General features: G+C 37.7%; 1 protein-coding gene across 2 annotated transcripts in view; it reads left to right on the top strand.

Annotated features, from left to right (window-relative positions):
- Positions 1-8,640, top strand: part of ARHGAP15 (Rho GTPase activating protein 15) — a 911,406-nt gene extending 902,766 nt beyond the window's left edge. For both annotated transcript variants that reach the window (XM_073634231.1, XM_073634232.1), the window contains exon 15: positions 6,792-8,640. In XM_073634231.1, the coding sequence (XP_073490332.1) occupies positions 6,792-6,963 (172 nt within the window). In that variant the 3' untranslated portion in view covers positions 6,964-8,640. The remainder of the gene's footprint in view (positions 1-6,791) is intronic.
- Positions 8,641-15,085: the final 6,445 nt, after the last annotated feature.

Below are 15,085 nucleotides of genomic sequence, written 5' to 3'. Positions count from 1 at the left end.
TCTCCAAAGGGATGAGTATACCAGATCTAATGTCCACCTCCTCTTTCCAGCTCAAATAGATATTTTGTCGGAGTTCCACTAAACTTACTCTCGTCCTAAATTCTTTGGTTTAGGGTACATATTAGAAAGAGAAATATCTTCATAGTGTAGTATCTTTTACAGCAATAATCCTAAATTTTGTTGGTATTGTACTTTCTTTAAACTAAATAAATTCCTTTAAATTTAAAGGAATTAGGGGGTTCACCAGATAGAGAAGACTCGTTATCATCTCTGAATCAAAATAAGCATCCTACATAGATGCCCAAGATCCAGCCTTGTTTTACTTTGAGTAAAATATTGCCTCTAAATCAGAGAAAGGAGGATTAAGTGGAGGATTGAAATTGGATTTGCTAATAGTAATAGCTTTTTTGACTCACTTTGTGAGAAAAGGGGTAAAAAAATCTCTGGTGAGCCTTTAATGTACACCATCTGTGGTTGGCTTAAAAACACAGCATTTGTGAACGTGTTTAGGACTCACTTTGTAAAAGAAGGGGGGCAGTTTTTTTCCGGTGAGACTTTTGTATATACCATTGGGGGTGGGTTTAAAGACACATGACTCTTAAGTGGAATGCCATTTTGATTAACTTATCTTTTAATGGGGTGATATATAGTACATTTGTGTATTTGTGGATCCACCTAATATGAAGAAAAGTGAGGAGGTCCTTCATTGGACATGGAGGGACATCTATGTAGGAAGCTTGTTTTGACTTGGAGATACTAAAGAGTCTTCTCTATCTGGTGAGCCCCTTATTTCACTGATTTATAAGGAAATTAAGTTATTTATTTTGTTTAAAGTGAATACAATACTAACAAAGGTTAGGATTATTGCTGTAAGAGATACTGCACTATGGGGATATCTTTCTCTTTCTAATATGTACTCTGAGCCTAATGCCGCGTACACACGGTCGGACTTTTCGTCTACAAAATTCCGACGGACGCCGATGGACTAAAGCTGGCTGACAATCCGATCATGTGTGGGCTTCCCTGGACTTTCAGCGGACTTTCAGCGGACTTTTCCAGCCTCAAATCTGACGGACTTTAGATTTGAAACATGCTTCAAATCTTTACATCGTAACTACGCCGGACCCAGAAATCCGCTCGTCTGTGTGCTAGTCCGACGGCAAAAACCCATGCTAGGGCAGCTATTGGCTACTGGCTATCAACTTCCTTATTTTAGTCCGGTGTACGTCATCACGTACGAATCCGTCGGACTTTTGTGTGATCGTATGTAAGCAAGTCCGCTCGTAAGAAAGTCTGCCACAAGTCCGCCAAAAGTCCGCCAAAATTCTGTCGAAAGTCTGTCGAACAAGCTGTCGGACTTTTGTAGACGAAAAGTCCGACCGTGTGTACGCGGCATAAGAATTAAAGAGGAGAGTAAAGCTGGCCATACATTATACAATTTTCTTATTCAATTTCCTTTAGATGTACCTTCAATTATGTAGTGCGAGGACTTGATTGCATACAAATTGAAAGTGTTTAGGTTTGACATAATTTTATATATTTTTTTGGTAAATCTAAAGAAAAATTGTATAATGTATGGCCAGCCTAAGTGGAGTAGAAACCCAACACAATATCCATTCAAGCTAAAATATAGTAGACATCTGGTAGATCTGGCATATTCATCTCATTGGGGAAAAATGTTTTTGACCTTTTTGTAAGTGTTAAAAAATTCCGGCAAGCCTCCAAGTTTTATGGACACATTGAAAATTTGGTAGAAGATTTGGGGAGTTTATTCTATTGAAATTTTGCCCTCATAGACTGCATTATTGATTTGGAATTTATATTTACTTGTAGTCATTTTCATCTCTGAGTATTTCAATTCTATCACTTTCATTGGGCATTCTATAGGCGTTAGTGCTGATACTGATTAGTGGTGTTTAGGAGCACCGGGGATTGGGATTTTTATTAGCAGCTGGCCATATTAGATATTGTTATTTTTGGCGTAATCACAGCACAGTTCTTTTTAGTAATTTGTGCAGTTCTGCATGAAATGCCATAGCAGGGCCCAACAAAGGGCCAAACCAAAACACAGGATAAATCTCTGAACGTAGCAGTCAGTTTTTTGGCTTAAAAAACCCTGAGCCATGACATTAACTTCTATTGGCCCCTGCCACAGTAGCAAGGACAGGTTTCTGACATTTTTTTTGGTGCCATAGCGGGCCTAAGCTTAATAGCATAGCCATCATTATTGTGGCACCAACTTCTTGCTTATTCTTCAGCTTAGTTACACATCTAAAACATGTTCTTTTGAGGATCCAATTCATTTAATTTCTTTTATCTAACAAAGACTATTTTTGCTCATAAGAAAAACATCAGTTCTGCCTAAAATTAACTATGCAGTGAGCCAGTTATGCGGCCTAAAATGGAATAATGATTAGTTACTTGTACATCTCGTGAAACAATGCTTTATTTTAGGAAAGGACTGAGTATCTTCTGATTGTGGTTATTCGGATGTAGCCATTCAAGAAAATATCAAATTGATTTAGCCATTTTCTGAAAAAGAAAATTGTCAAAAATTTGATTTTCCAAGCCAAAATACTTTCAAGGAAACTCCAGCCAGCACAGACTCTGCCAGGAAACCTACATAATATCTGCATTTTTAACTTCCCTAAGTTCCTCTTATTGACAGATAAAAGTCCATCTAAATAGTTTTCAAGTTTAAATAGAATAGGAAACTAGCACATTGTTGAAAAGGGCTGTAAGGGCAAATCCTTCCAAGAACTATGTGTTTAACTTGAACCTACAGCTGTGGACATCTTTGATCTAGGCTGGAGCTACTCTTCATTCCTTTTAGTGCAAAGCTCTATTGGACAATGATGCGTTATATGACTGTCACACCCTATAGTCTCTATGGAATGCCAAGATTCCCAAAGTGACCTTGCCAGAAAGGCCAAAATTTACCCAACAACCTAACACAATGAAAAATCAAAAAATAAGTGCGCTTACAGCTTGTATGTAAGAATTAGTGACATAATTAATGAATATATTGTATTATAGTGAGATCAAAAATATGTCATAAAACGTGATGCAGTGATAAGTAACTGTGAAAAAGGTACAAATATCTCAGATGTTATATGATTAATCACATCAAACTACCACTGGACCGAGTGAACTTCCTCAGTAGTGAAAACCAAAAGCAATATATATATATAAGTGATGTAAGTCCATAAACTTAAAAAAGAAAAAAAACACAAAAAGCACAAAAAAAAGTTCATAAATGCAAATCAGAATCAACTTCATGCAGGTGGGGAGACACATCCACGTTCCATCCCACCGTAGCCCATATAGGTGTAGAAAAAGGAAAAGGGTATACAGATGTAACTCTCTGTTGAGATGACTCCAGAAATAATGTTAAAATTACCTTACCGCAAACGGTGGACCTCCCTTATATAGCAAGGTCTTTCGAGCAAGCAGATCTAACCCTCTCCAGGGACCTTAAAGTGCAGCCGTCCAACCCCGTTGCTGTATCCAGCGTCTCCAGCCTGGCGAAGTCCAAGTAGTCTACCTGGTATGGGGGGGTATGGGGGGGTATGGGGGGGCAGTCCAAGTAGTCTACCTGGTATGGGGGGGGAAGCGCTCACTTGTCCTGTCTCCATGTGTTCATCTCTAGAACCTAACACAATGTTCAGTGCACAGAAACACAAGGAGAGACTCGAACGGAGGAGGGGGGATACACTCTACACCTTCAACAACTGCCTTTTTTATTTGGTACTGTAGGTTGTTGACCTTTAAGATAGAAGAGTACATTCCCTGGTAGTGCATAGATAGACATGAGATGATAGCTGCAATGATCTCTTCTGATGATGACAGCAGATGCAAACTGGCCAACAGCCAGACAAGTAAGAGAACCTGCCCCAATGACTATGTCCACCAAGGCAAGTGAAGGTTATGTCTCCCTGAAGTTTACCCCTGCTTCTCATTCCTTATGGACTGACTTGAACCTGGTTGATTAGCAGAGCCAACCCCCGTAGGTTTATGGAGGGCTTTGAAAATGTGCCGCCTTCTACAGACTATGGGAAATCTTACTTTCTGAAGATATGGTGCATCCGAATATGAAAATAGCAAACAGGTATTCGCACCATAATAAAAGTTTAAAAATTCACTTCAATAGCCAAATCAATTGGGCAATTGGGCAGCAGATAGTCATTTGGGGAGAGCATTTTGTGATTTGTCCTTGGAGCTCCAAAACACTGCCCTTTGCAGCAAAGATCCCGTAACATTCCTAGTAAAATCCCATCTATCTAAAATATATCAAGTAGGAAAAAGCAATAAAAACGTTTACATTTGCACAAGTGAAGAATTTCACTAACGTGCTTATGATTATTTACCGTAGTAAGAAATAAATGTAATAAGCAATGAAAAGCAAAGCACTGTGCCTCCATTCTTTCCAGATTTGTAGTCGGGACTTATAACTTACATGGTCCTCTTATCTTATACCTTCTTGTGCCTACAAAAGCCCAAAGCTCACACAGAAAAACACAGAAGCCTCCATATTAGAGACTTGCAGAGAGGGACTATCAAAGTCAATAACATGGCCCAGTGCAGGGACCACCTGCTGAAGCATTACTTTTCTGACTGATGCAGCCCTGCTAGAATTGTGCATAATTACCAAGCAGAAATTGTGCAGTTTTGGATTAATATCATCCGTGAACCATACAGCAGCAGTTTTGACCTGTAATTCTCCCACAGCCCAATCTGATGGTATTTAACCTGCAGCAGATGTTGTGTACTTCATGGGAACGTGGACTGGTGAGCACTGTTGTGGACCCGTTCTTAACCTCCCTGGCGGTATGATTATTTCGGATTTTAGGTGCTGAAAGCGGTACAATTATTTTGCATGGAAATTTGGCGTTTTATATTGTAGGTCTGTAATTCTTAACAATAACACACTTAAATCTGTCCAAACAAGAGTCTAGTAGATATCCCGGGTATGATAAAGTTTGAAACACAAAAACATAAATTATAATATAATAAATAAAAATAAATAATTAAAAAAAATAAAAATAAATAGTAAGAAAATAAATTTCCCCATGATTCACTATCGCTCAATTCTGCAAGTGTTCTAATTTATTATCGCTGTTTTCTAGCTGGTCTAAAGCCACTTTTGACGTAAAGGGACACTTTTTGGTTGCTATGGACAATCTCCAGTTTCCAGGCAGAAAGAACAGTATATATCACATAAAACTGCATGCAGGGCATGGGCCAAAGCACTGGGGACAAAAGGGATGTGAAATAATTTAATACAGTACTGTAATCTGTAAGATTACAGTACTGTATGTGTTATGATTTTTACTGTTTTTTTAATTTGCCGCCAGGCTCCACCCCCGTGCGTCGCAACGCTCGCAGGGAACGGAGCCTGGCAAGGAGAGGCTTCGGAGGAGGACGGAGCCCACGGACACTGCGGGGGACATCGCAGGATCCCGGGGACAAGGTAAGTAAAGGCACACCAGGATCCTGCGATGTAATCCCGAGCGTGGCTCGGGGTTACCGCTAATGGTCCTGAATTTTAACCCCGAGCCACACTCGGGAAAACCGCCAGGGAGGCTACGCTAAAAATGGCTCCTCATAAGCCCCATTTTTTTTACACAGAAAGATAAAAAGAAAGTGGAAAAATAGTAAAATAAAAAATAAAAAGCAACAGAATACAAATGACAATCAAATATGTACAAAAAATACAAAAAATATCCTAAATCCACCCAAAAAAAATCACATCCTCTAAATAAAGAAGTAGAATTTTTTTTCAAGCAAATTTTACCTAAGTAGCTCAATGAACAAAATTGAGAGTTTCCGCTTCGGTGAAATTTTGCCACAGGCAAAATCGGCAATTTCACGGCAAAATCAATTTTGCCGAAAATACTCCACTTATTCCTAATTATTATGGTAATGAGGCTGCTGAAATGCCATTGGCTAAAATCTCTTCACAAGGCATGACAGGAAGGGAGGGAAAGCACCACAAAGGTATAAACGAAAGTTTGTTTTATCACTCTGGATGGACACCGTAGACCATATTTTTTTATTCACAGTTAATTATGGTCTTCTGAATTTTTTTATGTTTAGATCAGATCCAAATTCTTTCCAGTCAATTTGCTCTTTATCTCCAGATGTTTTGTGACATGATTAGAGTTTTCCTTTAAATTGAATAAATTTGTTTGTGTCATTGAACATATATAACACCGTTGTGTGATCAAGAAATGGTATTTTACTGTTAAAGGGCCAGTCCACCCTGGTTGATTGTTTAGCTATAGGGGGTGCCTGGTGGGCTGGGTTAGCCCCTAGCTCCATACCCTGTATGTCTTGGGCACTTTAACAGTATATCTCATTGCTATAATTCCTAACTGTGCTTCTGTCCATCTGGGAGTTTCCTGTCTCCTATTATGTGTTCAAGCATCTCCTATTAAATTCTCTATTATAGAAAATAATTTTAAAATATCCAACAGGATGGATGGAAATTTCTGATAATTTCTATAACAGATCCAAGAATTGAAAAGCAAATATCACTCCATTTGAGACTCTTTAGGTAAAATTGTGGCTACCCCAGCAAGTGTTGGATAGCAGAAGTTTGTATCTCTCAAACAGAGCAAACATTTATTTTACTGTCTGCAGGACAGGTAAATGTTCAGTAAATTCTTTTACAGAATGCCTCTTACTGAGTTTGATTATCGTACTAACAGGGTCATTTTAATCTTTTGTTCCCCAAGTTGTTGAGCTTACATTTTTTTATGAAATGTTTACTAATTGTTGTTTTCTTACAGGATTGTTATAAACGCATCTACAAACCTTATGTCCACGCAGAGTTTGGGAATTGTGTTTGGGCCAACTCTTCTGAGACCAGAAAACGATACAGGAAGCATGGCCGTCTGCATGGTGTATCAAAACCAAATTGTAGAACTTATGATAACTAAATTTGAAGACATTTTCTGCTAAATTTTGCACTTAAAGCTCAATCCTGGTCATAGAGAAAAAAAAAAAAAAATATATATATATATATATATATATATATATATATATATATATATATATATATATATATACACGCGCACACATTCCCTTTAAATTCCACCCACCTCCAGCTAATCTCTAGTTGTTGTGTTTCAAGAAGTTCAGATTTCTTTCCTGAAACCATGGTCACTTGACAGCCGGGATCCTAGTTCCTTTTTCATCTGGTCTATAACGTAGAAGAGCCCTATTTGCAATGAAGGCCATGTTTGCTGTCCATTGGCTGTCATAAATGTCCATAAAATGGTCCTAATGGAGTCAACAGAAGGTCTTTTAGTCCTAGAGTGACACTAAACTCACATTGTTTAATTTACATTATCTCTTCTATTTCTGTATGTGGATGATGACACTGTAATTATTTTAATAAAAAAACATCTAAGTACCTTCTTCCTAATTGATATACAGCGGTCACAGGACCTAGATCTTTCCCAGCCTGTCTGCAGGGAAATATAAGCAGGAGGAGCTTCTAATCCTCTGCTGCTGGTCACATGTTCAAAATAAATTAAAAAAACAGCCTTTGGGATACAGAGTAAAAATAAATAATTAATATCAATAATCTGTTTTAAATTGTCATACACGTATATATTTGAAATCAAATCTTTATTATTTTGTGGAAATAACAGGGTGTAGACGGATTTCTGCCAGTCACAGGCTGTGTCACACCCCTCCAGCCTGTGTCTCAGAATAAGAGGGAGGTGAATCCACTATTAATCTACATGTAATATCCCATCCCCATTGTGTTTAGCTGGGTAGTGGGCATAGAGGAGGAGGGAGGGAGGGAGTGGGCTGTCATTTACACCCACATGAGTGGCTCTATAGTCACATGGGCTGCTCAGATAGGGAGGAAATGCTCAGAATAGAAACTCACTGACAACTGAGCATGTGTAGAGTTGCCACCACAGATGCAAAATCCCTAGCTGAATTGGGGACATGGACAGAAGGAGGAGATAGAGAGCAGCAGGTTCAACCAGGTTTTTTGTAGAATTTAGAAAATTAATCTCATAGTGAATGAGTGAGTATAAACAGCATGTAATACAACATTTATTGATAGTTTTTAATGATGTGGGTTTAGTGACACTTTAAAGGGAATGCATCGTGATGGCATAACATGAGGGGCAGCAACAATATCAGTTGGAGAACAGCTATGAGTTACTAACCTGGTGCTGTAGAGCCATGTGAAAGTGCATTCAGGCTAATGATTCTGAGTCTACAAAGCTCTTTTTTTAATGCAGAGTGGCTAGGTGGATTGGAAAAGTTTTTTTTTTTTCTTTTTGACCGGAGTTCAGTTTAACAGATGTTGTATATTTCATCTTTGTGTACATCTTTAAAAATAAATAAATGCAATTACATACATATTATAGTTTGTAAATGTTTTGTCATTTTTTTTAACCTTGCATTATGTTTTTGTGCTTGACTTCTTTTGGTTATGTTTCCTATTTTTCTTATCAGCTAAACTCAAGACAACGTTCAGAAAGTATACAGTAGCTTGAATTGTAATTAAAAAGCAATGTTTTCTATACACAGAACATTTATATGCTCCCCAAGTGTTTCCTTTATGAGTACAACATTCAATAAAACATTCTGGAAATTTCAACAAAAGTTTAATCACTTTAGACTTTCATTATTTCACAGTTGATAAGAATACGAAAAAAAAAAAAAAAAAATCAAATAGCAGATTAAATTTTTTTTAATTTCGGATTTTAGTTGAAATCCTGAATATACAAACGCTACCAAACTTAAAATAAAATATCATATGTATTAAAGAGATGCACATTAAAATGGGTTATGGGGAAAATAAAGTGTTTCTTTTTTTTTAAGTGATTTTAATTATTTTGCAAGAAATTACGAAGTAATATAATCAAACAGAATAAAATAAAATATAATAAAATTACAAAGGAGAAGCTATAATAATAATAATAATAATAATAATATAAGTTCATTTTAATATTTCAAAAGTTTTGGGTAGCGAAATAATATCTGATTTTAGAGATATTACTATGTTTAGTCTCGAAGCATGGAAGAATAGTGTACTAAGGTAATGCACTATAGTATTAATATTGATTTAGTAAGGCATTTGAAGCAGGATGCTTTTTGAATGAGTTGGAGAAAAGAAATCCATACTTCTATTTCTTAGCTGGCGAGAGCGATAGACAGTCAACTAGAGTGCTGGGCTTTCTTGATAAAGAACCTAGTATGCTCTACAAACAAATTGTAATTGAAGCATCCTGCATTAAAGTGGATCTAAACTATAAAAAATATATATATTATAGGGAACGTACATATGTGTTAATTGTGGCTAAGCAGCACCCAGAAATCAATTTTTTTTTTCAATTCCTCCTGAAAAGTAGGAGCGAACTTCCTGTACCTATGCACCCTTGTGCCTTGTGCCTCATAGATGTATCTCTGCAGTGTGAGATCATCAAAGTCACTGCTAGTCTCTTGGGTTTGTTGCTATTGTGCTTTGGTCATAAGGGGGCATCTCTGACATGCAATATCCTGCTCATCTTCCAAAATGGATGCCTTCACGCTGAGATACAATGCAGAACTAGGCCTGGTAAGTCAGTAATGAGAAAAAGATCAGCTGCCGGCAATGCTAGTGACTAGTCCTTTGTTCTCTGCTTAGCTTTTAGGGCACAGCTTCAACATTTTAGGTCCCTTTTTAAATGTTTGTTTGTAAAATATAGATTTTTTTTTTACACAAAAATAAAATATATATATATATACACTGCCAATCTATAAGCTTGTAAACATTCAAATCCATTAAAATAAAATTGACCAAAAAAACATTAAAGCTTCTCTTTATCTTGGTCTTTAAAAAAAACTGCAAGTACAACCTTCAAACATTAGCTTGCAATCGGTAATCTAAAAACATGTCTTTATTGCCAGCTTTTCATAGTGAAACTTGAGAAAAACATTTCCAAAAGATGTTCCTTAATTCCACCTTTATACAAAAACAAAACATAAAGCTTATTTCAGCTGTGATATGTTTCTCATATTTCCCTGTCTAATTGTGCCATTATTAAAGCTAATTACGTGTGGCTAATTCTTGTCATTGGGTTCCTAATATGTGTAGTGTAATTAAGGATATTGCAGTAAGAGTGAAGCACATCTCTGAATTGCCCTTCCCATTGAAAGAGTTAATTGAATTACAGCCCCTTCTTAGTTTATTTTACACACCTTGATTGAGTGATAAATAGAAAAATTGCATCATTTTAAAGCCCAAGTCTGGGCAATTATGAAAAGGTCCCCCAGCCACTGTTTGAGATAAAAAACGCCTCTGGCTATAATATACACCTCTTGTTTGACACTGTTCTCCGCAGTACCTCCTCTCTGCCACAAGATGTCCTCTGACTTTCAGAATGAATGATGTCTAGTGTTTTTCAACCCAGAGGACATACTATGAGTGCAGGGCATAATGGGCATGGCCCTTAAGGAGTGTCACCACAGTGCTCTACGCTCATATTGTAATGGGATCATTATATCAGTGCCACTCTCTGCATCATGGAGGACCACCCACTGCCAGAAGAGAATTTAAAGAGGACCCAACATATCATGTGACCAAAGGGAAGACTTTGGAAACAGGGAAGTATTTAAAAAAGCAAAATTATACAGGGAGGGGCATCTGAGAGAGGAGGGAGGGGCATCTGGGAGAGGAGAGAGGGCACTGAATGGTGAGGGGCTGAGCCAAGTTAACTTTTTAAAGATATTTTTGAGAGCTTAGCCTTTAAAGAAGCAATCCAGTTTTGTTACAAACTGCAGAAAAGTGTTTTGTATTTGTGAAGGTAACCCCATTTTTTGGGGGGAACTCAGAGAGGGATGGGTGTTTTTTCGTTGGGGGTAATGTTTTTGTTTGTAAATCATGTCAAACCTTAAAAAAAATATTCTTCATCCCATGCTCCTGTTGTTGGATATGTGAGTAATCCAGAAATCTACACAGAGTTTGAGGTCAGATTATAGACATATCTGGCAAAGTCATCTACAAGAATGTCATCTTTGGTAGGATTTTTGACAAGGTGCTGTATGTCTAAAGTTGTCTAAAGGGATACCAGAATAAAACCAGATAATTAAAGATTTGACAAGAAAAGTTAGCTTCTTTCTCTTCCATACTTGATTCACTCAAGGAGCTTAGTAAATGGTCCAAAGCACCACTTACCACTTTACTATGGAGCACAATGGCAGAATGCTCCTGACTTGATCTCCAATTTATGAACTTTGAATTTTGTGAGCGAAGTAGTTTTTTGCACCATTTTTCCCTAGGTACCCATTACAGTTGTGCCAATCAAAATGAACAAGGTGGCACATAGTTGGAGTCCACCCTCTCAGTCATAGACAGAGATGATTTTCTAATAGCTGCGCATCGCTCAACAGCAGCTGGCTATATTGACCTACTGGCACCCATAAATAAAAGATATATTGCTCAGTATGGGCAATTGGTCATAGTTGCTGAAAGCTTTAGGTGGCAGAGAGGTTTTTGGTTGGATCGATTTGGGAGTCTGTGGTTTGCAAAATCACAGATTCTGAATTCTGCTCAGGACACTTCCGGTACAAAAACAAAATTCTTAACAGTTGTGCTATACTTCCATGCTAAATGTGGGAATTTCATAGGAGAGTACCTTTTAAACCATACAGATATAAACTCAGCTCCTAACTTGAAAATACACATCAGGACAAAGATTCCAGCACCTAAAAGTTCACAGTACAGTACCGTGAAATACAGTTTATTATTTTCCCGATTCCTTTAAGAACTTTGCTTTGAAGCTGCTGTCGAAAATCCTTTTGAAAATGTGCTTGGTCTTCCAACGCCACTTAATACATATCTATCTGCCAGAAAGTCCAGGTGAGAACAATCGCCGGGGTGAAAATGATGTATTTGAAATGCAAAAAGGATGCAGGCTTAACATTTTTTCGAGCTATCAGTTCTAAGGTCACAGTCAGCACAAGTGGAAACTTCAAAATGACTTAAAAAAAAGCAAACGCTAACTAGATTTCACAGTAGATTTCACTTTACTTGGCATTACAGAAAGAATGCAGGTATTAAATAGACTGTTTCCTGCGTACTGTAAGGTTAATTAGCAGCAAGGGAGAGAAATTGCTGCAGATATAACTCTTTTGGACAGGTATCAAAAATAAGCCTCGGTTACTTGCATAATTGGCTTGTGAAAATAAAAAAGTGCATTGATAAGGTGAGCTCTCAAAAAAGAAAAACTTTAAAAAGTCAAATTATTTATTTACCAGATGCACTGGATATGCTTACAGAGAAAACAAAGCAAAATATATTTCTAAGAACACTTGTAAGCTAGCCAGCATAAAAAAAGAAAATACACTAACAGTTTGCATTAAAAACAGAGGTTTTAGTTGCACAACATTTGCTAATATATGTGGAAGACAGCCTTTATCAACCTTTTTATCACAGGGGAACCCTTGAAATTATGTTCCAGTCTTGAGGACCTCCTACAAAAACCAATTCATTGGTGGTTATTGGGAAAAATGACCCTAATTTTTGTGGCTAGTGTGAAGAATGCTCCTTACATTGGTGATCAGATTAGGGGTCATTCAGCTCCAGGAAACCCTAGTAACCTCTGGAGGAACCCTAGGTTTCCATTGAACCCTGGCTGAGAATAGCTGGCCAAATTTTGGCCCATGAGAGCCTACATGCTGGAGCATATACAGCAATGGATAAGCTAGGACAAGAATATCTGGGAGCAACCCCGTCCTTCTTTAAAGTGCAGGGACACACCAGAAGTTCAGCATAGCACAATGGGAGCTGCAAGCATCCACTGGATTTCTGCAACATTTCTTTTTAGCATACTTAAAAAAACAATATTTACTCCCCCCCTTCTGGTCCTCATCAACCTCTAGCTGTCTTTTTAAAAATAAATATTCTAACACTGAGCAATACTGTCCTTAATCCATGGTCCTTCCACAGTTGGTGTACCCCAGTCAACTGTTCTTCACCGCTTCTACCAGTACCTACATACCTTCCTTATAATGTGGATGCTTGTCTTTCACTGTTTGAGGCGCAGATGTATTGATGTCAATGAGAGGGGCATCAACAAGACACATCAGAGATGGACATCTTAGTGGTTTAATATAGCCCCAGCTCCAGCCTCAGTTTCTCTCTCCTGGCATTTAGCTGCATAGAGGACCTTGCTTTGTTTTTAAGGTCTCTCTGCAGAAGTTTGACACACCCTCCCCTGTGAGTCAAAGATAGAGCTGTACAATTGAATACAAACTTTGTTGATAGCACAGCTCTAGCTAGAAATCCCAGGAGAGGACACGTGTTTTTTATGTCCCATGCTTGAAGTAGGCCTCTCCGCCCTTTTATTAAAATTTACATCAGCGCATGTATCTGCATTCTGATGTAAAATCCTCTAACATCCTTTCTTTTTGAGTTTTTTTGATTTATTTACCTTTCTTGTGCCCACTTCTTGGTTTTCCTGAAGGCACTGATGACATATCGGACACATTGATGCCCCCTGTGAAGGCAGCTTCATCAGTGTCTTCCTTCAGGGAGATCTCGTACCTAATCTGTGAGATCTTATGAGATCTTGTAGTATTATTGTACTGCAAATGCTTGTGATGTAGCGCATAACGTCATATGGATCATCTCGCGCATGCATCGTACAACATTACATTCATCTCACAAGATCTTGGGGGAAGGCCTTTTTTTTAAACAGAAGAATGAGATGTTATATGGTGCATGCATGAGATAAGCTGCAACCGTCATTGTGAGCTGACCCCAGACATACATTTTCAAAATGAAAAGGACTAAAGGAGGAGAGGCAGCATAAAGGTTATAGAGTGGAGTTGTTTAGGTACACTGTTTCAATATTTATGTCTTTTTCTATAAAAGGTCTAATTGAGAGTCGAAATCTTGCAAAAAATTCAATGGGAGATTTTGAATCTCTACTTTTTGCTGCCCAATAATGGATTATAAAAGAGCTTTCCTGAACATTGTCTTCCTCTGTGCACACCACCTTGTGAAAGAGAAAAGTTTACAAAATGTTTGTTGGGGTGAGAAAAATAGCGTGTTTTAAAACCCCACGTATCCTTTAATTCTGCAGAATACTTGTTGAGAAGTTCAGTACATGAACCATGAATGGTTTTTGTTACAAAATATCCGAGACGTCAAAACGGAATCTAAGCGAGCCTATTTTGTGCATGCAAGGAACCTTTAATCTCCTTACCAATAAGGTTAATAAGGGTCTTTGCAATTTACCAATCACTGCGTAGCCTGTCACATAGGTAGACAATAATGTTTAAACTGATGCTTAGGCTTTCTCTCTAACTGATAACATTTAAGTCATTTTTTCCCAGTATCGCCTTAAACTCTCTTCATTTACTAGCTGTCCTCAGATCTGAACTGCTACCTGCCCTGGTTAAGCAGATTAATGGCTTTTTGTATCTTTTCATCCAATAGAGTCTTAATTTAAGAAGGGGCTTAGATGTATTTAAAATGTATTTCTAAAAAACCTTCAATCTCTTCCAGATTCATTTTGTTATCCGGGCTGTATGTTTGATATGAAAATGCAAAACTTCTCTGTATTAGCGCAGAGGAAAAAGAAAGAAAAAATTGTGCGCCTATCGAAAAGGTGACAAGGAGTGGGAAGTAATTAGTGACTTTCGCTGAGTTCAGTGGAAAAGTTAAAATGAAGTAACGCATTACTTTTTTTTATGTTGAGATTTCACAAGACGAATCTTGCCTGTGTTTTAATTGCATGTGACCCTCGTTGTCCCACTCTGAAATGAAGTGCCGTAAAATTGGAGATGACAGAAGGCTCAAAACAAGTCTTGTGATCTTGATTAAACTACAAAGACCCCACTTTCTCTCTGCTGCAATTCAGATATGATGGTCTGTTTTATTTGGGGAATTGCTTCATTAATGTTCCTTTGACTCAACATGTTTATCATAAAATATGGTGAATATAGTGAGATTGTGGATGGCTAAATAAAGAATAAAGGCAAGTTATAAACAGAGAGTCTTAATCGCCTAAGACCATTTTTTTCCCTTTTCATGTGTGACTCTATTTGATGACAGTAAAGGCATTCA

The sequence above is a fragment of the Aquarana catesbeiana genome, linkage group LG06, assembly GCF_042186555.1.
Source record: "Aquarana catesbeiana isolate 2022-GZ linkage group LG06, ASM4218655v1, whole genome shotgun sequence".
In the NCBI taxonomy this organism is placed as follows: domain Eukaryota; kingdom Metazoa; phylum Chordata; class Amphibia; order Anura; family Ranidae; genus Aquarana; species Aquarana catesbeiana.
This window is presented reverse-complemented; position numbering and strand designations above follow the sequence as displayed.